Source organism: Notamacropus eugenii, chromosome 1, assembly GCF_028372415.1.
Source record: "Notamacropus eugenii isolate mMacEug1 chromosome 1, mMacEug1.pri_v2, whole genome shotgun sequence".
In the NCBI taxonomy this organism is placed as follows: domain Eukaryota; kingdom Metazoa; phylum Chordata; class Mammalia; order Diprotodontia; family Macropodidae; genus Notamacropus; species Notamacropus eugenii.
The window spans coordinates 131,195,106-131,218,237 of NC_092872.1; the positions used below are offsets into that span (position 1 = coordinate 131,195,106).

At 36.8% G+C, this 23,132-nt stretch overlaps 1 protein-coding gene across 5 annotated transcripts in view; it reads left to right on the plus strand.

The window, feature by feature from the left end:
- PIAS1 (protein inhibitor of activated STAT 1) overlaps nt 1-21,983 on the plus strand; it is a 242,001-nt gene extending 220,018 nt beyond the window's left edge. For all 5 annotated transcript variants that reach the window (XM_072615000.1, XM_072615018.1, XM_072615027.1 and 2 more), the window contains 6 exons: nt 4,678-4,838; nt 6,808-6,938; nt 7,593-7,773; nt 18,876-19,018; nt 20,889-20,926; nt 21,519-21,983. In XM_072615000.1, coding sequence (XP_072471101.1) covers nt 4,678-4,838; nt 6,808-6,938; nt 7,593-7,773; nt 18,876-19,018; nt 20,889-20,926; nt 21,519-21,812 — 948 coding nt within the window. In that variant the 3' untranslated portion in view covers nt 21,813-21,983. The remainder of the gene's footprint in view (nt 1-4,677; nt 4,839-6,807; nt 6,939-7,592; nt 7,774-18,875; nt 19,019-20,888; nt 20,927-21,518) is intronic.
- Nucleotides 21,984-23,132: the final 1,149 nt, after the last annotated feature.

A 23,132-nucleotide genomic window follows, 5' to 3' on the forward strand; every position in this document is an offset into this window, starting at 1 on the left:
GAAAAACCAGTTTATCACCTTTCTGTCAGGAAGTGGAATATATATTTCCTCTTCAGTCCTCTGGAATCATAGATAGCCCTTGTCTGGATTACAGTTATTAGGACTTTCAAAGTTATTTGTCTTTATAGTGTTGTTATTGTCTGCATTGTTTTCCTGGTCCTGTTCATTTCATTCTTCAGCAATTTATAAACAGTCTTCAGAATTCTTAGTTTCTGTAATAGTGGCTTTTATTATAATTTGTTCTTGTTCTGCTTACCTACTTTTGCATCAATTCATGTAAATCTTTTCATTTCTCTTTGAAATCATCCTTGTTCTTATTTTTAAATAGCACAATATTCGACCACATTCATATACCATAATTTATTCAGTCATTCCTCACTTGATAAGCTGGGTATCCTACTTTAGTTTCCAGTATTTTTGCCACTACAAAAAGAATAGCTGTAAATATTTCTATAGATACAGAACCATTTTCTGTTTCTTCATTTGGGAAGGGAGTTGTTATTGTGGCATAACTGGATCAAAAAGTGTGTGTAGTATTAAATAAATTTTATGTAGAGTTGCTAATTGCTTTCCAGAATGGTTTTACACATTCACAGGTCTACTAAGAATGAATCAGAGGGCCTAATTTCCCACAGCCCTTGCAGCGTTTATCATTTTTCTCTTTATTATCTTTTGCAACCTTACAGATATGAACTGAAATTTCAGAATTGCTTAATTTGTTTTTCTCTACATTGTAGTGATTTGGAGCATTCTTTTTTTTCCATGTGATTATGGATAACCTAGGTTCCTTTCTTTGAGAACTGCTTGTTCATATCCTTAGACCATTTATCAGTTGGAGAACTGGTTCATACTCTCCATACTCTTATAAATTTGAATCAGTTCCATGTGTGTCTTGGAAGTTAGATTTTATCAGAGAAACGTGCTGCAAAGATTTTTCCAGTTACTCATTTTCCTTTTAATCTTGGCTTTATTAAACTTGTGCAATATCTTTTAATTTTATGTAGTCAAAATTATCCATTTTATATTCTCTGAACCTCTCTATCAGTTGTTTGGTCATGATCTTTTCTTCTGTCACTAGATCTGACAGATACCTTTCTTCCCTTTGTCTCATTATTTTCTGCTTTATTCTTCCTGTTTGTATCTCTTCTTCATATCTGCATCCATATTCTACAAAATTATATATCGCCTCTTTAGTGTAGAGAGGAGATAAAACTCTTTTATACAGTATTTCGACAAATCTGGGTATCTGTGTTCTATTCTTGTAGCAAATTACAAGTAAAGAAAAGCTGTTGGATACGCTGAGGCCCAATAATTGATGAATAATTAAACAAATACTAAAGATAATAGCAAAAAAGTCCCTATCCATAGTTATTTAATCCACTTGTGAATTCGACCTAAAAATGTGAGCCTATTCCCATATTTTTGGAAGACTGTATGTTCTCATGTACAAGAGAAGTTGCTGTAGTCACTGTCAAGACAGACTTGAGATTATTTTTTGAGTTCCCTTTACAATCACTAAAGAGTCCTAGGCAGATGGGTAGAGTTTGAGGATAGTTAATAGATGTGATATCAATGATTCCTATGTCTTCAGAATTGACATTTTATCTCTCCTTGCTTCCTGTCACCTCAGCCATTATGAGTTCAAGTTTGTATATGTGTGTATGTACATATTAATGTCCTCTAAATCCTATGCCAAAAATATGCTGTATTTAACACCTATGAACCTTATCTGTTACTGCCAAATTTATGCATGATGATGGCTATGGTTTTATTTATTTATTTAGTATTTTATTTTTCCTCAGTTACATGTAAAAACAATTTTAGCATTGCTTTTAAAACTTTGAGTTCCTGATTCTCTCCCATCCTCCCTCCCCTCCCATTGAGAAGGCAAACAGTTCTCTATAAGTTATACATGTGTAGTCATGCAAAACATTTCCATAATAGTCATGTTGTGAAAGAAAACATAGTCCCCAAAAAAAACCTCAAGAAGAATAAAGTAAAAAAAAAAAGTGTACTTGAGTCTATATTCAGTCACCATCCGTTCTTTCTCTGGGGGTGGATAGCACTTTTCTTCATAAGTCCTTCAGAATTGTCTTGGATCTTTGTATTGCTGAAAGTAGCTAAGTCATTCACAATTGTTCATGTAAATCTTTCCAGATTTTTCTGAGAGCATCCCGCTCATCATTTCTTATAACATAGTAGTATTCCATCATGATCACATACACAGTTTGTTCTGCCTGTGCTTTTATTAGCATAAAGGAATTAAATATTGCTTGTTACTTTCACTTCTCCAGTAAATAGAGCTTTAGTCTTAGAAATGGGCTGGAAACTGTGTTGAGTCTCCTAGTAGCTTGCTAAAAGATTTGAAATAAATGTACTTCTTTACCTTAATTCACTTATCTAATAAAATGAATAGTATGATTATACTCATCTAAATATTTACTTATATAATTTGATGAGTGACAACTTATTTAGATCCTTTCTTTTTGTAAGAGACTTATCAACTTTCAAGGACACTGTCTAATTTGACCTCACAGTATCCTTCACGTAATGTGGGGAGAAGCAAAGTGTGTTAACTGCCATTTTGCAGGGGAAGAAACTCAAGGCCAGAAGCATTTAGTTGATTTGCCTATAAATAGCTCACAAACAGTTGGTATTGGCAAAATAATTTTGGGTTCAAAATTTTAGTTTATATTCTTAGTAAAATAGAAAATTCTATGTATCTCTGAAACTGTTGAAACTTTTATAGGCCTGAAATCATGTTATTTCTTTTTCCTAAATGCATTCTTACCTTTTCATTATGGCTAAAACTTCCTTTGAAGTTAGAGCATAGCTGAAATATGATTCCAAAGTTCGAAGTCAGCTGCTGAAAATAATGCCTCATCTTCTTTCCCCAAAGCACACTCCTTCCTTCTGACTTCCTTCTCTCTCAAAAGCTTTCTTTCCTGCTACTTCAGAAGCTTTCTTTCCTGCTACTTCAGTTATTACTCATTGATTTTTGCCTTCATAATATTTCTCAAAATCGTCCTTTTCTCACTGATACTATCCTAGTAAAGGCCCTCATCATCACCCCTCCTGGATTACTAATTAGTCTCCCCACTTCCAGTCTCTTCCCCTTTCACATCCCTCTCCTTTAGTGGCTTGCATTTTGCCTGTTCCTTAGTCTAGTAGTCAAAACTTTCTACAACATTTTTACTCCTTAGTTCTAAATCTTTTTCCATCATACTCCTGCCCTTCACATGTGCTTTTCTGCCTGTGTGCCTTTGTTCATGATATTCCTTGTGCCTTAAATATCCTCCTCATCCTGGTCTTTTAAAACCCTACATATTCTTCAAAGTTCAACCAAACTTTACACTTAAACCTCCCTGTCCCACCTCCAAGTCAGAAATTATCTTTACTTCCTCTCACTTCACATGGGATGTTATCCTATTCTATACTATATTTTTTGTAAATATTAATATTTGAGTAGATCTCTGACTTCATCTGTCTGGGTACACTTTCTATAGAAGGAGGTTGCGTCTCCTATACCGTCTCATGCTATGCCATTATCTATGTTTTCGGATAAATCCTCTGTAAAGGTTGTAACATGCTAGAAGCCTTCACCTTATTCTTTTAATATTATGCCAAGTTCCATTATACCACTGGAGCAGTCCATCTTTTCTAAATGTCCATTTTAAGTGAGTGATCATTTCACATCCTTTTTTGGTCATTCATGTCCTCAGTAATATCTTTTATATCAGCTCTCCCTTGTAAGTAATCCTTAAAATGAATTTCAAATTGGAATAATTATAAATTATTGTAGCACATATTATTTTGCACTGCATATCTGTATGTATCTTATTAAATTGTAAGTTCCTTTTCCTGTTTACCTTTATGTCTTTCCAGGTACTTAGTATATAGGGACTTGATAAATGGCTCTTGAATGGCTTATAGAGGTTTGTTTTGTTTTGTTTTTTTTTTAGAAACAGGAGAAATTTGAGGCACTAAATGATACAGAAAATCAAATGCAGTAGAAATAATATGCCATGTGGAAGATGGAGAGCAGTATATTCTATCCACATTCTCAGAATGTGGTGAAATTTAGAGGTAGAGCATCTGTGTAGCAGGTCATCTTTGTTCCCAGGAAAAACAAAATAACAGTTGATCTGGGGGAGGAGATAGAAGAGAAGCGGCAGCAATTCCTGTTAGACCCGCTTTTTTTTTTCAGCCCCAGTAACAGGGAAAGAAGATGTGCCCTGTAGTTTCCAGAAGTGCAAAGGTTTCTCCTAGCAGGGAACGCTGTAGTTTGTACCTGACATTCCCTGGCAGACTGTAGACATCTTGAGATGCACAAGCTTGTCCTGGGAAAAAGTCAAAAGTTTAGAAAGATGTGTTTCTTATATATTCTCTGAAATTTCCATTAGCAAATGACTTTATATTACAATGTCCTGCTATAGTAATCACATTTTTTAAAATGCTTCCTCAGCCTTTCCAAAGCTAGTATGTCTATATGTGGTGAAATGCTTCAGGATATTTAAAACTAAGTAAGTTTTACAGACTAAGTATTTGTGTCATTCTTCATAGTGAAACATTTGCTTTTAGCCAAGCCTGTTTAAATGGAAATTAGAACTTCATTTGAAGTTTAAACCATGAAAAAAACACTCTTAGATTTTTGTTTTGTTTTGTTTTCCCTTAAAGCTTGGTAAAATGCGCCTAACTATTCCATGTCGGGCACTGACGTGTTCACACCTGCAATGTTTCGATGCAACTCTGTATATTCAAATGAATGAGAAAAAGCCAACTTGGGTTTGTCCTGTGTGTGATAAGAAGGCTCCATATGAACACCTCATTATTGATGGGTAAGCCATTTTGGAAATAAAGCTAATACTTACAAATTGAAGATGGTCATCTAAAACATTTTTAAAGCTTTCACTTTTTCAGTTTGCCATCTTGCTTTGGAGGTACACATTTTACTTTTACTCTTAGTACTTAAAAATAATAAGCTGTAATTTTGATTCATTAATCAAGGGCATATTTTATGTCTTTAATATATCATGCTACCCCTAAACATATGAAACCATAGGAAAGAAAGAGTCATATAACTCCTCAAAAGACAGAAGTTGAGCTTTCTTCACTTATCCCATTTCTGTAGGTTGCCCTTTTCTCCCACACTTTATTATTCTCTTCCTTGGATACATTTCCTCATTTTTTTCCCCCATAGTACTCTCAATATCCTCAGCATAAGTTAAGTTTTTTGTTCCTTTAATGTGATGAACTTTGTGCTAGGTGCATACTTGATCTATAATACCTAAAGTTCCCTTTTTTCCTCTTCTGTATTCTTTTTCCTCTTCTACCTGGTGCTTTGGATGCTTCTTCTGAATTTGTCCCCCACTTGCCTTTCCCCCACTCCCAACTATGCAACTATGCCCCCCACTGACACAGAGGAAAAGCGTGTAAGAAATGTTTGTGACAGAGATGATGACTTTTGTAGCCACTGTAACAAAGAAGTACAATAAAGTGAAACAAAATGACATTGACCATATCTGACATTGCTTGTTGTCTCCTCTGCTGAGGGGAAGGGGTAAGGTATTTTATTTCATTACCAGTCTAGAGTCAAGATTAGTCATTGCATTGATTATAATTCTGATACATTTGATTTTTTGAAGAAGTTTTAAAGTATTTTCATTTCATTAAATGTTTCCCAATTACATGTAAAAACTGTTTTTACAGTCATTTTAAAAAAATTTTTGAGTTCTAAATTCTCTCCCCTCCTGCCCTTTAGAAGACAAGCATTATGATATTGATTATGTATGTAGTCATGGAAAGTACGATTCCATATTAGCTACATTGCAAAAGAAGACGCACACCAAGAAAAAACATAAAAAGTAAGAACAGTGTGCTTCCATCCGTCCTCAGAGCTAATCAGTTCTCTCGGGGGGGCTTTGGATTGCCTTCGGTCCTTGTCGTGGTCAGAGGAGCTAAGTCTTTCCCCGTTGGTCATCATAACAGTGTTGCAGTTACTGTGTCTAGTGGCCTCCTGATTCTGCTCTTTTTTCTTTGCATTAGTTCATATAAGTCTTTCCAAGTTTTTCTGAAACCATCCTGCTTATCATTTCTTATAGCACAATAGTAGCTCATCACAAATCATAGACCACAGCTCATTCAGCCATTCCCCAGTTGATGGGCATCCCCTCAGTTTCCAATTCTTTGCTGCCACAAAAAGAGCTGCTATAAATATTTTTGTACAAATAGATCTTTTTCCCTTGTCATTGATCTCTTTGGGACACAGAACTAGTAGTGGGTATTGCTGGGTCAGAGGGTATGCAGTTTGATGGCCCTTTGGACACAATTCCAGATTGTTCTCTAGAATGATTGGGCTAGTGTACAACTCCACCAGTAGTACATTAGTGTCCCAATTTTTTCATATCCCCTCCAGCATTTGTTGTTTTCCTTTTTTATCATGTTAGCCTGTCTGATAGATGTGAGGTGGTGTCTCAGAGTTTTTAAAATGTGCATTTCTCTAATTAATAATGATTTTGAGCATTTTTCCTATGATTATTGATAGTTTTGATTTCTTCTTCTGAAAACTGCCTGTTCCTATCCTTTATCAGTTAGACAATGGCACTTAGATTTTGAGGGAGAAAAAATAGAGTTCTGATCTACTTCTCTATAACTCATAAATATTTTCAGATACTGCTACAATATATAGCTTTTCCATTTTTGCTTAAAGTTTTCAAAATACTAGTAATTCTTACTACTCTTGTTTTCAGTTATGCTGAATTTTCATTAAAAACTTGATACCCTTAAATGAAATTTTTCTCTTTATAGTTTATTTATGGAAATCCTAAAGTACTGTACTGATTGTGATGAAATACAGTTTAAGGAGGATGGATCTTGGGCTCCTATGAGATCAAAAAAGGAAGTCCAGGAAGTTTCTGCTTCTTATAATGGAGTTGATGGTAAGTATTTTAAAATTTTATGCTGATGTAAACATTTTAGTAAAAAAATTTGCCTTAAAAACTGAAGTTTATGATTATCTCAAGCATTTTGTAGAACTTATTTAGTATTCAGAAGTAGAAAAACTCTTTAGGTTAACTTTTTGCCTACCTTTCCCAAATTTTCTGATATAGAATTTCAAAGTAACATAATCCAGTAACTCACTGGCAAATTGTGCTTTTGAAGTATTATGCTTTTAACAGACTTCACGTGGAGTGGTCAGTATTCTCATTTCACTTGCTTTTTGGCATGGCTTTTATTAAATTTTCCCCAGGGAGCCACCATAACTTAGATACAAAATCTTTACTCACATTTTTTAATACCAGAAACATGTTGAATACTGTACAGGTAATTTGGTATAAGACGTTTCATCGCAAAGGGGCAATAAACAGCAAACTTTAAAAAAATTGAATCATAAAAGTTTTAGCAACTCATAGGAAAACAGCATTTAAAACTAAAAGGAAAAGCTTGCCTTCTCATTTTTCATATTTATGGTACTGCTAGTATAATGAATCCAAATTGTAACTGATGATTCATTTGATTTCTCAAAGGAAAAAAAAGAAAATGTTAAAAATGTATTTGCTTTTTAAGTTAAACTGCTCTGTTTACCCCCTCAGGATGCTTGAGTTCCCCCTTGGATCACCAGGTATCTTCTCACCACCAATCTTCAAACAAAAATAAGAAAGTAGAAGTAATTGATCTCACCATAGACAGTTCATCAGATGAAGAAGAGGAAGAGCCATCTGCCAAGCGAACCTGCCCTTCAGTATCTCCTGCATCTCCATTAAATAACAAAGGGTAAGTGTTAGTGTGATAAGGAATTTGGGGACCGAAGAATTAGAATTAAAATTGATCTGGTAAATAATGACTAATGGAATTAAATTACACATTTTATGTACATTAGTTCTTTGTATTTTTTAAAACATTATTTATCAACCACATTTGGGGCCTGTGTCCAGGCTTCTAGGAAAAACCATCAACACTCAGCCTCTATTTCCTGACCTCTCACTTTTCTTCTCAGCTTTTTAAAACCTGGCTTCTGACCTCACCACTTGTGAAGTTTTTGTGATTCAAAGGCAATCTCTTAATTACTATATTCCATGGCCTTCTCTCAGATCTCATCCTCCCTGACCTCTCTGATACTTTTGACTTTGTTGACCACCCCCGGATCCTCTGATCTTCTTGGGTTTTCATGACAGTGATCTCTTGTTCTCATTTTTGTCCGGTCCCTAGTTAAGGGTGATCTCCATTGCTTTGTCCTGGGTCCTTTTCTCTTTTTTCTCTGCACCTTTTCTATCGGTAATCTTATACGTTTTTTTGCATTTTATTACTAATTCTATGCCCATAACAGCAAACTCTGAATATCTACCCCTTGGCTCTTTTCTTCGCTCCTGTCCTTGATTACCAGTTGCCTATTAAACATTTAATGAAGTGTTCCAAAGCCATCCAAAACTAAACTTATTATCTTTTCTCCAAAATCGAGTCCTTGAGTTGCAGTCCCAGATCATCTACTGTCTTCTGAACATTGCCGTATGACTATTCCACAGGCAGAAAATTCAGCATGTCCAAAATGGAACATTATCTTCATTCTAAATCTCCCCATCCTTAGTTTCTCCCTTTCCACTAAAGGCAGTATGCGGCTATACTGATTTTCCATTTTTGCTTAAAGTTTTTATAACAGTAGTAATTTTTATTGTTCTTCATTTTTAATTATGTTAAATTTTTGTTAAAAGCTTGATACCCATAAATGAAATTTCTTCTTGATAGTTTGTTTATTGAAATCCTAAAGCACTATACTGATAATGATGAAATACCATTTAAGTCGCCTGCATCTTGGGCTCCTATGAGATCAAAAAAGGAGGTCCAGAAAGTTTTTGATTTAATTCCTGCTTGTAACTTTGAGGTCATCTTAAACTCCCATTTTTTCTCTCTCCAAACCATATGCAGTCATTTGCTAAATGTCATTTAGCCTTTATGTAGTCTTTTAAGGTTTGCATAGTTTATGTAGTTTAACTCATTTGAATTTCACAGCTACCATGTGTGGTTAGGCAGTGTGCTAGAGGCATTATCTTCTTCTTTGTAGAGAGGAAACTGAGACTCAGAAAAGGTAAATGGCAGTCACACAGTGAATATTAGAGGCAGGAATAAGACTCCCCTTATTGACATCAAGTGCAGCTTTGTAGCTATTCCATGCTGCCTCCCAAAAGATTAAATGCAAATTCCTCAGTTTACCATTTGAAGTTCTTATTAATCTGTCTCCTGCTTACCTTTCCAGACTTAATTTACATGACTTATCTTCAAACATTATACCGCCCCAGTTGGACTGGCCTTTTTGCTATTTGTCACACATGGCAGTCCATTATCTCTTTGCCTTCTCACAGGCTGTTACCAATTCCTGGAATACATTTCCTCCTTATCTCTACCTACTTAGAATCCCCCATTTCCTTCTCAGTTCAGTTTAAGCATAATCACATATATGAAGCTTTTCCTGATCCTCCATTTACTTGGTCTGTAGCTTATGTCTATGTGTGTATATGTTATCTCCCTTTGTAGAATGTAAGTCCCTTAAGGGCTGGAACTCTTTCGTTTTTGTCTTTGCATCCCCCACTGCCTGGCATATTGTTTGATGTTTGATAAATGCCTATTGATTGAGTGTTTGACTTATATAATATCCCCATTTCTCCAGTTAGCCATCATGCTAGTTCAAAGCCTCATTACTTTGCATCTGTATCAGTGATCTTCAAATTCTTTTAAGTGAATCAGTTTTTTAAAATGGTAGTGGCTCATGCTTCCCCAATATGTTTTTATTTCCTTATTTATAGGTTATTTACACATATTACTGTATACTAATAATTGTGTCCTGTCTTCTCCAGCAGGCTCCCCCTCACCGTCATCCCCATACATTTATTTACCTTTGATTCTCCCTTTCTGTTGTCTGCTTCCCTGCTGCCTATGAACTGGCCCATGTCTCCCTGTCCCCAAAAAAACCCTCACTTCATCCGTCCATCAATCCCCATATTGTTCCATTTCTTTCCTCTTTGTGGATAAGCTCCTTGAGAAGGCTGTCAACATCTGGTGCCTCCACTTGTCGCTCTCTTTTTAACTCTCTGCATCTAACTTCCAACTTCATCATTCAACTGAAACTGTTTTCCAAAGTTCCTAATGCCAAATCTCAATGTCTTTTCTCAGTTCTCATCTTCCTTGACCTCTGCAATATTTTACACCACTGATCACTCCCTTCTCCTCAATACTCTTTTCTCAATAGGTTTTTGTGACGCTGTTCTCTCCTGTCCTACCTGTGCAGCCACTCCCTTTCAGTCTCCTTTGTTGTATCTTCATCTAGACCTCGCCCTCTGACTATGGATATCCCCTCAGCCTCTCCTGAGCCCTCTTCTCCATCTCTACTATTTTTCTTCGTGATCTCATCAGCCATCATGGATTCAGTTATCTCTGAAGATTATCAGATCTATGTGTGACTCCTCTCTTGACATCCTGTTTCACATAACCATGGCCTATTGGCCGTCTTGAACTGAATGTCCCATAAACATCTTAAACTCATCATGTCCAAAATTGAACCCATTATCTCTCCCCTCCTCCCAAATATTTTTCTCTTTTCCTGATTTCCTTATTAGTGTCAAGGGTATCACCACCCTCCCAGCTGCTTGGTCTCATAGCCTAAGTGTCATCCTTGACTTCTCATTATCTCTCACCCTTGATATCCATTCCATTGCCAAGGTCTGTCAATTTTACCCTCATAACATCTTTCCATATATTCCTCCTCCTCTCCTCTGACACTGCAAACATCCTCACATCTAGCCTATTGCAGTAGCCCACTGTGGGGTCTGCCTGCTTCAAGTCTCCCACTGTTCCATCTATCTTCCATTCAGTTACCAAAGTGATTTTCCTAAAATACAAATGTGCCTACATCACCCACTCCCCCTACTCAGTAAATTCCGGTGGCTCCCTGTTAGCTCCAGTATCAAATTTGTTTGGCATTCAAAGCCCTTCCCCCCCTTTCCCATCTTGTTTAACCTTACACCCCCTGCTCCACATATTATATAATCACACCTGACCTCTTTGTTATTCCTTGCACAAGACATTCCAGGCATTTTCCCTAGCTGTAACCCATACCTGGAATTCTCTCCCTCCCCGTTGGTTCCTGGCTTCCTTGGTATCCTTCAAGTCCCAGATAAAATCCTTCCTTCTACAGGAAGCTTTTCCCTTTCCCCCTTAAGTCTGGTGCCTTCCCTCTGTTGCTTGGTTCCAATTTATCCTATACATAACTTATCTCCTCCTTAGGCCATGACCTCCTTGAGAGCAGAGACGGTCTTACCTTTCCTTCTATCTCTAGCACGTAGCACAGTAGGGATTTAATAAGTGTTTATTGACTGACTGACTCTCCACTCCAAATGAAAAGGAGGTCGGTGGGACTCTCAGCTCACCAGTCACATTCCCTAGGGGCAGAACCTGCTCTAGAGAGGCACTTCCCACTCTGATGAAGAGGAGGAATTTTTTCAGTGGCTGCAGTTCAAAAGCCATTGTGTATGCCCTGAAGCCCTCAGAGTCTCAGTGACTAGACTATGAGAGAATTTGGGGGTTTACTGAGCAAAGAACAGGGCAAAGTGTTGTGGGATAAGAGTAGGTGCAGTTGTATCAGAAACAAGTCCTACTTGCAACCACTGGCCTACACTGTTGCAATAATTTTAAAATTTGTTTTCCGCATCTAGTCTCTCCTATCCATTCTCCAAACAACTAGCAAGATAATCTTCCTAAAATCTTTCTCTTGCCACTGTGAAATGCAAACTAACTCTGTATTTAAAGCTCTTTGAAATCTAGCTCCAGGTCTTTTTTCTGGATTTTTTTCATGTAACTTTCCCTTGTCTACCTTTCAGCCAAACTGGCCCGCATATTGTTCCCCAAACTTGGCGTTCCATCTTCTCACACTGTCTTGTCACCTCATTACCTACAATGTATCATACCTCACTTCTACAATTTAAAATCTTTAATTTTCTTCAAAGTTAAATTCAAGTATACTGAGAAGCTGTCCTGAATTTCCTACTTGTTAATGTTCTCTTCTACTTAAGCTTATTTTACTTTATTCTATATACCTCTTAAGTGACCCAGCCAGAATGACCCTTAAGACCTCCATTCCTGTGAGCCACCATTAATAGAAAAGAAGAGATAGCTTGATTCACTTTGAGTGAATGCCCTATCCTCTTCCTTTCCAACATAATCTCTTCTCCTAGAAGCTACTGCTGCTCTTGCCTGACTTAACAAACAGTATTACACTTTAAAGAGCCATTGACCTGGGGACAGGGCAGAGGTGGTAGTACCTCTGACACTAGGCATTCAACTACAGGGCTTTGCTCAGGACCTAGCCTTAGACACTGCTATGAGGACTCTGTCTTATAATACCCCTGACACTAGGCTGAAATATTTTTACTTCTACTTATATGCTACTGGATAATGTTGGAAGAAGTCTCAGAATTGGTGTCACTTTAAATTTCTTATTTCATCCTAATTGGGCCATCACTTCTACATAACAATCCTTTTTTTCTTCTCCAGTGGACTGTAGTACTTCCTTCTTTCTGATGTTAGAGAGAGAACCAAGTGATGCCACTCCTCACCATCACAGGACACAGACACACACACACACACACACACACACACACACACACACACACAGACACATGCCCTGCCACGCCATACCATACCACACCACACCACACCACACCCGTCCTGCTTGGCTTATCCAAAGACCAAGCTCTCTCCTCTCACTCTCTCAATTTAGAGATGCTTTCAGGGGTGTCTCTCTCTCTCTCTCTCTCTCTCTCTCTCCCTCTCTCCCTCCTCTCCCTCCCCCTTATGTACAACCCAACCCAACTGGCCTACTTAGAAGTAGAGCTGAGGAGGAAGTACATGTACTTCAGGGGACAGCCTGTACAAAGAAACATTGAGGAGATGGAATACTACTTTGGGAAACTTGTAGTACTGCTTATACTTCTGAGCACTTACAGTCAATAGACCCTGCACAGGTTATAGTATTGCACTGAAACTAACAAGATAAAATTTAGTTAGATTGAGTTTAAAAATTAACTTCTCAAGGTATGATATGGGAAATATGGTTACATAGGAGTTAAAAAAAAAAACTAGAAGGTTTTAGAATACTCTAAGTTCAACCTAAAGAGGCATTTTGCCGTACTGAGTAGAGGGGCAACAATAGAATCATTAACATTTAGATTCAAGTCCTGCCTTTGAGCCAGTCTGACTTATAGAGTGAAAAAGTCACTCACCTTCTCAGTGCCCCCAGGCAATTCTTATTGTAAATGTCACAACAGGTATGCATCTTCATTGGTAGAGTTCCTTACTAGGAGTTCCATGTCTAAAATCATGGAGGCACTTTGTTTTTGTAAAACCTCAGTATGACTAAGCAATCTGATATGGTAGCCCAAAAAGCTGTATGGTTATGGTCTATTGAAAGATATAGCCAGGACAAAGGAAATCTCATTGTATGCTGTTGCGGTCATGCCACACCTACAGTGTTGTCTTTCCTTGGAGGAGCTCTATTTTAGGGAGGTCATCAATAACCTGGAAAGTGTCCAATTGAGGTCAGTCAGGATAGGGAAGGGCTTTGACATCATGCCATTGTGGTATCTGAAGGAATTGGGGAAGTTTAGCCTCTGTCAGGTAGAGAGGCATTAGATTTGTTTTATTTGGACAGCGCTGGGGGCAGAAGTTCTGGGGGGCCTGATATAGGCTTGATTGAAAGAGGAACTTGATAACAATCAGAACTACCCAAAGGTGGGATGAAGAGACATTCATAATTAGTGAGCTCACACTTACTCGAAGTCTTCAGTCAGAACTTGAGTTCCTCTTTGTCTGACATACTGCAGAAGGAGTTCTTGTCAGAGTATGCTGTGCGCTGGGGTAGATAGCCTCTGAGGTCCCTTCCAAACCTTGTGGCTCTCTGTTAGACATTTTATCATATTAGTAATCTCTTTGAGGGAGACACTATGTACAGGGTTACTGTACTAAAAGTTGTGCTGGTGTCCTAAATAGTTACTGTATCTCCTCTGGTGTGTAATGTTTACCAAGAAGCTTATTTGATCCTAAATTTAATAAAGGTTTAAAAAGAAAATTTGTAGCCTAGCCATCTGAAGGTCTGAAATGATCAGCCCATTAGAAAATGAATGACAGTTGTTTTAGGAGTTGATGACCAAAAAGGAACAATAATAACTGTATAAAAATACACATATCACTTCCTGGTTTCCAGACTTGTTTACCATAATTTCCTTTTATTAGCTATCAATATTTGTGGTGAAGTTTCCTCACATCTGGGATAGCTGAGAATTCTGGAGATACTTTTTCCTCTTATTCTGGTATATACTCAACAAATATTTTGTTACTACCACTACACACAGTTGCGATTTTTAACCCTGTAAACATAATCAAAGCAGCCAGTGTGTTGTGTAGGTTTTGTTTTTATTTTTAAAATTTTTGATGGGCAAAAATCCATCTTCTCTCTTTCCCAACACCCCATTGTGAGAAAGAATGAAAATGAAAATCCCTATCACAAACATGTATGATCAAGCAAAACAAACATATGCATTGTGCTATGTACAAAATATATATTTATCTCATTCTCTGAGCCTTTCACTTCATCATTAGTCTTATGGACTTGTGGTTGGTCTAAACGGCTAACACTCTAATTTTTCTTCCATAACTCTCATCTGTTTTCCAGTTTTTTCATCTAGTGTTTTCATTTTTAAATTCTTGCTTCATTTCTTCCAACAGTTCTAGTTTAATTGATGCCCAAGCTGAGTTTTTCTTTGAGGCTTTGCTAATAGATGTTTCAGAGTCATTTGGTGGGTTTGTCTTGAACAACTCCATCACTTTGATAGCATTTTATAGTGAGATTCTTTGTTTGCTCATTCTTTCAACCTGCTTCCTAACTTTGGACTTTGTTAGGGCCAGGCTTTAAATATTTCTGGAGAAAATGTCTGTGCTGGGCTAGCTGTTGTTTTCTTGGGGTATTGACAGGTGGATTATTCCAGGATCTCAGAGACAGCTCTGGTTGAGGACCTACAAGTTTTCAGTGCTGTTACCCCCATGTCTCACTCACCCCCCCAGTCTGAACTCAGCAAGTTCCTGACCTGAGTTTGGATCTGAGAACCTCTCCTTTGGGATTTCCATAGATTGCTGGTGGACATGGCTACTATCAGTGAGTTGGAAAACTCTGCTGGTTGAGAGTGACAGAGCTATAGGCTTCCCTTTGGTCTGGGATTCCTGCCCTGGTTATTCCTCTGTAGGCTTCAGACTGGGCTCAATGTGCCCCCACTCCACTTCTGGAATTAGAACCTCACAGATCTGGCTTGTTTCTGCACTTGCTCCCATGACCTTCACACTGTATGCCGGGGCACAGATCCCCTCATTGATCTGCCCTGGCTGACCTTGCCCAAACTCACCTGCCTCACCTCAGCCTTCCCTCCAGTTTCACTTCTCAATAGCCAGAGCATATTTATTATTACCTCCTAAGTTTAAACCTTTGTGCTAGGTCTTGGTTATTATCCATTTTGGGTGACAATGGCTCTGTCCTTGGGAAGCTTCCATTCTAGGAGGGAAATAGCTCATATATCCAGTTGACCTTTTTTTGGTACTTATGTTGTATCCACAATTGAAGCAGTACGGATGGGCACCTTTTCCATCAAGGCAGACCCCATTCTGTCTTCCTGTGCCTTTGTTATCAGGGGTGTTTAAATGAGTTAGTAAATGTAAAGCACTTTGCAAACCTGAAATCAAATTCTAGGTTTTATTTGTTCTTATAAACACCCCATTGTACATTGCTCTCATTCTTTTACTGCTTCAGGAATATCATAACAACACTAAGGTGTCTATCCCATTTTCCTGTGGAATCAGCGCATCTGCTTCTGTGGTGAGGCATGCTTTTGATTCACTAAAAGCTACAGTATAAAATACACATGATATGTTTTAATGCACTTTACTATGAAAATGGTGTGAGTAAAGTGTGCCATGAGGTCTGGCCTAGAGGAGAGGTAAGGTAGACGGCGTGATGTTGTCAGAGGTGGGCAGCTTTCAGCAATGATGTAGCACAGAGAAGGTTTTCAGTACTTCTTGCTGGCTAATAGACAGGAGACTTAGAGGGAATTGCCAGAGAAAAAAGGAAGTTCATATATTTCATGACAGGAGGTATCACTAAATTGAAATCATTTCTGAGTTTAATATTAAAGATCAGCAATTCTCAAAAGATTGCATATTTGGCCATATTTGCAATTATTACATATGAAGATTCCTTTATGATCAAGATGAATTGGTACCAACAAAAAAAGCATCTTTATGTTCTGGGTAAATTTGTGCTATTTCCCAAGTCATAAAGGATACAGATTATTTCACAACACCTCAGTGATTATTACAGCAAAGTTTGATACAGAGAATAATAATTTCATCCCACAGTAACTCATCAGTCCCTTAAAAAATAGAAGTTAGAGACATTTAAAGCAATAGAATTATGCTAAACAGAATGGATATGTATCTTATTTTGCTTCTTTGACTCTTGTGTTTCTGCGTTCTTCATGGATATTAACTTCTGCTAGCAGTCCAACTTTATGGTTGTTACTGGGTAACATGACTTGTGTGAAACTTATTTTATTGATTTGTATAAGTAGAAAACAACACTGAATTTCAGCTTGCCTAAGGCTAACATAATTTAAACAAATAACCTGCAAAACTTTTATGGTAGGATATTTCTATTTAATATAAAACCATAGTGTAACCAAATGCATATTCTAAAACCACAATATTTTGAAAGAAAGTACAGGGATATCATTGTATTTCTTCAGTGTTAGTAACTATGACTTTTAAAATGTGCACACATATTTGTGCATAGATATGTGTTCTGTTGTATGAAGTAAATTCTACTTTTAAAAATGTTCATGGACAAATACATGTAATGATTTGACAAAATATTCATTCATATTTATTTAACTGGATATTTTTCCCTTTAGATGATTTTTGCAGTTAGATTTCCAAGCTTTTGTTAGGACTTTATTTTTTTTTTTTATTTCACCCTTCAAAAGCCCCATGAATTCTTTGAAAAAATAATTGATTACATGAACCACTTCCTCAGATACTCAGGGATTGGATGACTCTACAATTAGTATCTGTACAACAGATCTGTGTAATATCAGATTTGAAACTGTGAAGTAGTGAAAATGTATGGTAACTTTAGAGGTCATGTAACTCCATGTTACCATATTACCCAAGTTATTATAGTGGATTAGCAGTTAACAGGGAAACTCAGTCTAATGTGTTAATTGTTCTAGTATTCCTGTCTATTATGAAAGAAAGAAAACTGCCAAGAATTCAAGGAAAGTACATTGAACTGAATATAATAAAATACCTTTTCTCTTTCCATCTCTTGTAACCAACTCTTTTTCAGTTTCAATATTTCTTACAGAAATTTCTAATACCTTTCTGTCACTATACCAGATTGGAATTTCAACTTTTTTTTTTCCTTTTAATCCCTTAAGTACTATCAGAGGAACTAGCTAATGGGAAAATGTTACTTGTGTTAGACTGAAGAGGTTTAATTAAAGTTCCCATCAGACAGTACATTTTTATGAAAAGGAGGAAAAAATGTTTTATGCTTCCTCTGCAATTCATAAAAATGTGGTAAAGTCTTATAACTAAGATTTTTTCCCTAGAAACAAAGAATAGCTGGCCAGAGTTTAAGGTCTTACATGATAGCTTATACTACTGACATTGTATTGCTGTGTACCCGTTTCAGTGAGCAAGGCTACGTGAGTGAGGCGTTACCTTTCTTTGGCTCCAGTGCTGTTGTGGTGAAGTTTTGTCTTTCTCATCTCAGATCTCTTAACATTGAGGATTGGGGGACAGGGTGAGGGGAATGTCTTATAAATCAGCCATTTCAACTCTCTTCTTCTCATAGTGTCTTCTCTCCTATTTTCCATTGTTGGACCTTTAGTTCTCCCTTTCAGTTTCAGGACCCTCCATGATCCCTCATTGTTTGCTGATGTCTTCACTCTCATGGCTGCTAACCATTCACTTTGTTACTTTCACATAGTCTTGTTTTTGGTTTGTTTGTTTGTTTTATAAAAACATTCTTTATTCCAGGAATAACCTCTATTTTTACAGACAGCACGGTGGATAGAGTACTAGGCCTGGAGTCAAGAAGGCCCAGATTCAAATCTGGCCTTAGACACTTACTGGCCCTGTGACTCTGTTTACCTTGGTTTCCTCATCTGTAAAACGAGTTGGAGAAGGAAATGGTCCAGTATCGTTACCACAATCAAAATGTGGTCACAATGAGTCAGACACAACTAATCTACTAAAAAGAAATAACAAGAAAACCTCTACTTTCTTAGCCACTCAGCCTGTTTTATTTTGTCTCAAAACTTATTTTTAATCTTAATGCTTTTCACTGAATACCTCATGGAGACATCACACAATTGCATTTTTCCCTTGCCTATTCTTAAGTGTAGGTTCTACCTTTTTAATATCTGGTTAGTGATGTGTGTGAATGCTTATTATTAGAGCTATAACAAGGGCAAGGCAATTGTAGCCTTTTCCTTAGGTGCACAAAACTAAGGGGCATAGGAGAAGCATGACTTCGGTGTATATTTTCCCAAGAATGGTGTGCCATTAGGATAGGGGGAATACCATTTTATATTCCTGCCTCAGGCACAGAGTACAATAGTGTTTATTACCATTACATAGTACTGTTTCTTTCTCCTTACAACTTCCATAGTACTGAAGAGTTTACTGAGTTAGATTTTAAAGCGAAAGAAACTTGCATTTCTGGCTATCTGTGATCAACAGGAAATTTAAATGACTTGATCTATGGAAACTTTTCTTTCTTTTAGCATTTTAAATCTGCCTCATCAAGCATCTCCAGTGTCAAGAACCCCAAGCCTTCCTGCTGTAGACACAAGCTACATTAATACATCCCTCATACAAGACTACAGGCACCCATTCCATATGACTCCCATGCCTTATGACTTGCAAGGTAGGTTATACTGATATTTGCAAATGATATGTGGATAAAACCGATCCAAATAATCCTCTTCTGAATGGAGCTGAAGGAAGAATTGGAGAGTTGCAAAATATGTAAAGCTTTAGATCAAAGGAGCCGATAAGTTTCTGCACTTCTGCTATAAATTGGGCATGTGTACATTTCTGTACCATCGTTCTGTGGCCACTGTAACCAGAACTTGTAACTATTAAAATGACTTCTAGGTATTGTGACCACCTGCAGCTTTTGGAAGGAATACTTATTTGCAAGTTCTCAAAGAATCAGCAAGCTGTATATACAGTCTCCCAAAAAAATGTTATCATTTAGTTATAAATCTGAATTTTCAGTCAGCTAGTTTAGATAATGTAGCTCTATGTGGTTATCATTCTAATTGTGTGGAATATCATTTTAAACAGTAACTAGAATAAATGTTTTTAACTTTACTTTTTTTTTATTCCACATGGCTGATCAGGCTCTTATTCTGAAGAAATACTCAACTATTTCCACAACGTTTTAATTTTATAAAAATTACTTTCATTATCAAATAACATCTAGCACATTATTTTCTTTTTTAAGTTTAGTGATTTTAAGTTTGTGATTGAGTGTGATTACTAGATTAACAGTGTTACTCTAAACCTTAAGGTTTTTAAGACCACAGATAGAAAAGATCAAGCTAAATAATTTATTTCAAGACACTATGAGTTGGGATTCTGCCAAAAGCATCTATCCCCTTATTTAGTGTTAGCTTTGAAAAGGTTTATATATTTCATAAAGTCAAGAAAAATCAACCACTTAACCAAAGCGTCTTCTTCCAAAGCTCATAACGCTTTTGACTTTAAAAGTAAGGCCTTGAAACCTGCTGAAAGAAAAACAAGAATGAGATATTTGTTGAAAGATTCTCTGAATATTTCTGTATCTTCCAAAGTGCAATTTGGGTCTTTACCTAGTTAGAGCTTTGTCTTTAATACTTTTTGTGGGGTTACCTTTTACTAATCAGCTCTAGAGGCATGTTATTATAGTGCCTGGACTAGATGGAAAAATTGGAGAATATAAGGAGGAAAATGGGAAATTTTGCAACCTATGATACATTGTATCTTTGTCAGAGTTTACATATTAATGGTGTTTCATATGTGTATCTGTCAACCAACTAAAAAAAACCTGGTTTTCTGGAAAACTTTATGTTAGTTGTCTTGGGTCTGCCCCCGCCCCTCTCCCCACACTGTGATTTCAGCATTTTGTGTGTGATGCATGTTTCTTCACTTGTTCTTCAGCTGCTCTTTTTTGAATTCCAAATGGAGGTGAGAACAGGCGTGAAGATAAGTACATGCCAGTTTAGACAGAGTGAGGCCCTGGTGGACAGGTGGCAACTTTTTGTACGGACTGATTCCTCCTGCCTGTATCTTGGACCCTGTACCGGAGTAAGGCAGCTAGTGGAACATAAGTTTTCTGTACAGAACTCTCATGTGACCCTCGACACTCTGCTCCCGCCCCTCTGGGTTTTACCACTGGATAACCACTTTTAGTAATACTTGCTATAGTATGTGGGTGAAAGTTTTTTGTTTTTTTTAATTTCTTTAATCGCATTGAAGCCTGGTGACCTTCAAGAACCTTTTAGAGAATAGGAATATAAAGTCTTATACAGTGTGTTTGTTCACATTTGTCCAGGGCATTCCAAACGTCCTAGTGCAGTTTTAATCTCTTCTTAAATGCACTAAAACTTTTGGAACAGCCTGTTGATTTTGATGGTATTTATTAAAGAGCTTGAGTATACTGAGATAATGCTTGTTTTAATTTAAAGACATTTAAAATTTTTTAATTTTGTTTGTCTTTAAAGATAATAATGTTTTATTTTTATTCTTAACAGGTTTAGATTTCTTTCCCTTCTTATCAGGAGACAATCAGGTATGTTGTAGAAAAAAATTACTCTGTTCATTTTCTCTACAAATTTTTTTCTTTAAACTACAACTGTTACATCTGAAATAAAATGGCTTCCTTAAAAGGTTCTAAAATGGTAGTACTACATACCACAGCCCTCATTTTTTAAAGGGCAGTACTTCAAAATCTTTGTTTCACTTGTGTTTAAGTATAGTAAAAGTAATTTTTATTTGCTGCCTTTTTCCAGTACTGCTTCATGTCATACCAATAGGTAGCAAATTATTTTAACTGATAAATTTCATAGTCAATAAACGTCTCCTCACAAGGAGAGAGGACTATAATGCCCTGCTTTATAATTTGACTTTTTGAGATTGCTTTCTGTATTTGAATAAAGAGCACTGATGCTTTTACTTCCAGTTTTCTTCTGGTTTCAGAAGCCAGAGTCTCCAGAGGTAAATGAACCCTATTTCATAAGTTCACTTGATTGTACCAATTGTCTTACTAAGGAACATTCAGAGATTTACAGTATATTTCAATTTCCTACATAAGTTTGTGCTGCTGGGAAGAAAACTTAATAATTCAGAAGTATAATCTTAAATTGTTTTTTTTTTTTCCCTAGCATTACAACACCTCCCTTCTTGCCGCTGCAGCAGCAGCTGTCTCAGATGATCAAGACCTCTTACACTCGTCTCGGTTTTTTCCATATGCCTCTTCACAGATGTTTCTTGATCAGTTAAATGCAGGAGGTAGCACTGCCCTTCCAACCACGAATGGAAGCAGTAGTGGCAGTAACAGCAGTCTTGTTTCTTCAAACAGCCTGCGAGAAAGTCATGGCCATGCAGTTGCCAATAGAAGTGGCACAGACACGGCATCAATCTTTGGCATCATACCGGACATTATCTCATTGGACTGATTTCCTCTCTCCCCTCTCCCTTCTTCCAACCCCCCAGACTCAATGAACTTGGCAGAAAGAAGAGAACTTTGTGCTCTGTTTTACTTTATTCTGTTTAGAAACGTACACAAGTGTGTGTTTTTTTTTCCTTTTTTTAGGGAAAAAATTAAAAGAAATGTACAGAGAACAAAACTATATTTTCAGTTTTACTTTTGTATATAAACCTAGGACTGCCTGTCTGGTAAAACACGCGAAAAAAAAAGAAAAGAAAAAAAAACAGCCACCCACAAACCACCTTCTATTCGTTTTACTGGATTCTGAAAATTTTGTTTTCACATTTACATTTGTCCTGTGGTTTTATTTTTGTAGTTTGGACAGAAAAGACATTGTTTTCTTTGCAGTAACAGAAAAGAAATTGCATATATGAAGTTTTAAATTGTAGGCAGTTGGTTTTTGTTTTGTTTTGTTTTGTTTTTTGTTAGAGGAAAAAAACACCTTTAAAAAAATGCCATTTCCTGATAATGGCAGAGTTGAGTTCTGTGTTTTGCATAGATTGTACCCAACCTTAAGTTATATAAATTTTGTCTGTCCTGGTACATTCATTCCCTCTGTGTTTCAGAAACGTAGTAGTTTATGGGAGTGTGTTGTTAGTGTTAGTATGCGTTCTTGTCACTTCTGATTTTATCCAAGTTTGTATTCAGTTGGAATATCAAGTTTTCCGTTTCCCCAAACATGTTAAGGATCTTAAAGTTGACATTTAAGAATCTTTGCAGAATTTCCCAGTTGCTTGTATTCCAGCACATACTTCTGTCTGCTGCACATGCCCTAAATGTTTCCTTTTGAAGCTACCAGGTTAAAGCTGGCGGGGCAAAAAACACCAGGAAGGCCTTAGTCAGCCCATGAAGACCGTCTTAAGTTGAACAGAAGTAACACACTTTCATTCTAACTCTTAAGTTGTGATGTTAGAAGTCGGAACTCTTCTGGGTTGCCAGAAGTCTATGAACACCTGATTTGGTGGAGAGGGTAACAAGTTTTTATGAAAAAATTTTCACCAGGTTAAGAAAGGAAAAATAATTTAAAATGCTCTGTTGCTTGGTTTGTGCAGCTAAACGAGGTCATGGTGCAGCATTAAAAAAAACTGTAAGAGAAATAATTCTAAAAGTAAATGCTTTTGGAAAATAATTCTGTAGCACCCAATATGTCTTATCTTGTAGAAATCCTCTATTTGGTAAAGGGTTTGAAAATCATATTTTTTTTTACTTTGTCACTAATTTCTGGCTATCAGTATGCTTCTGTTCTTAAGTTTTGGGCGAAACTCAATGCCCACCATTTAAATTTTCT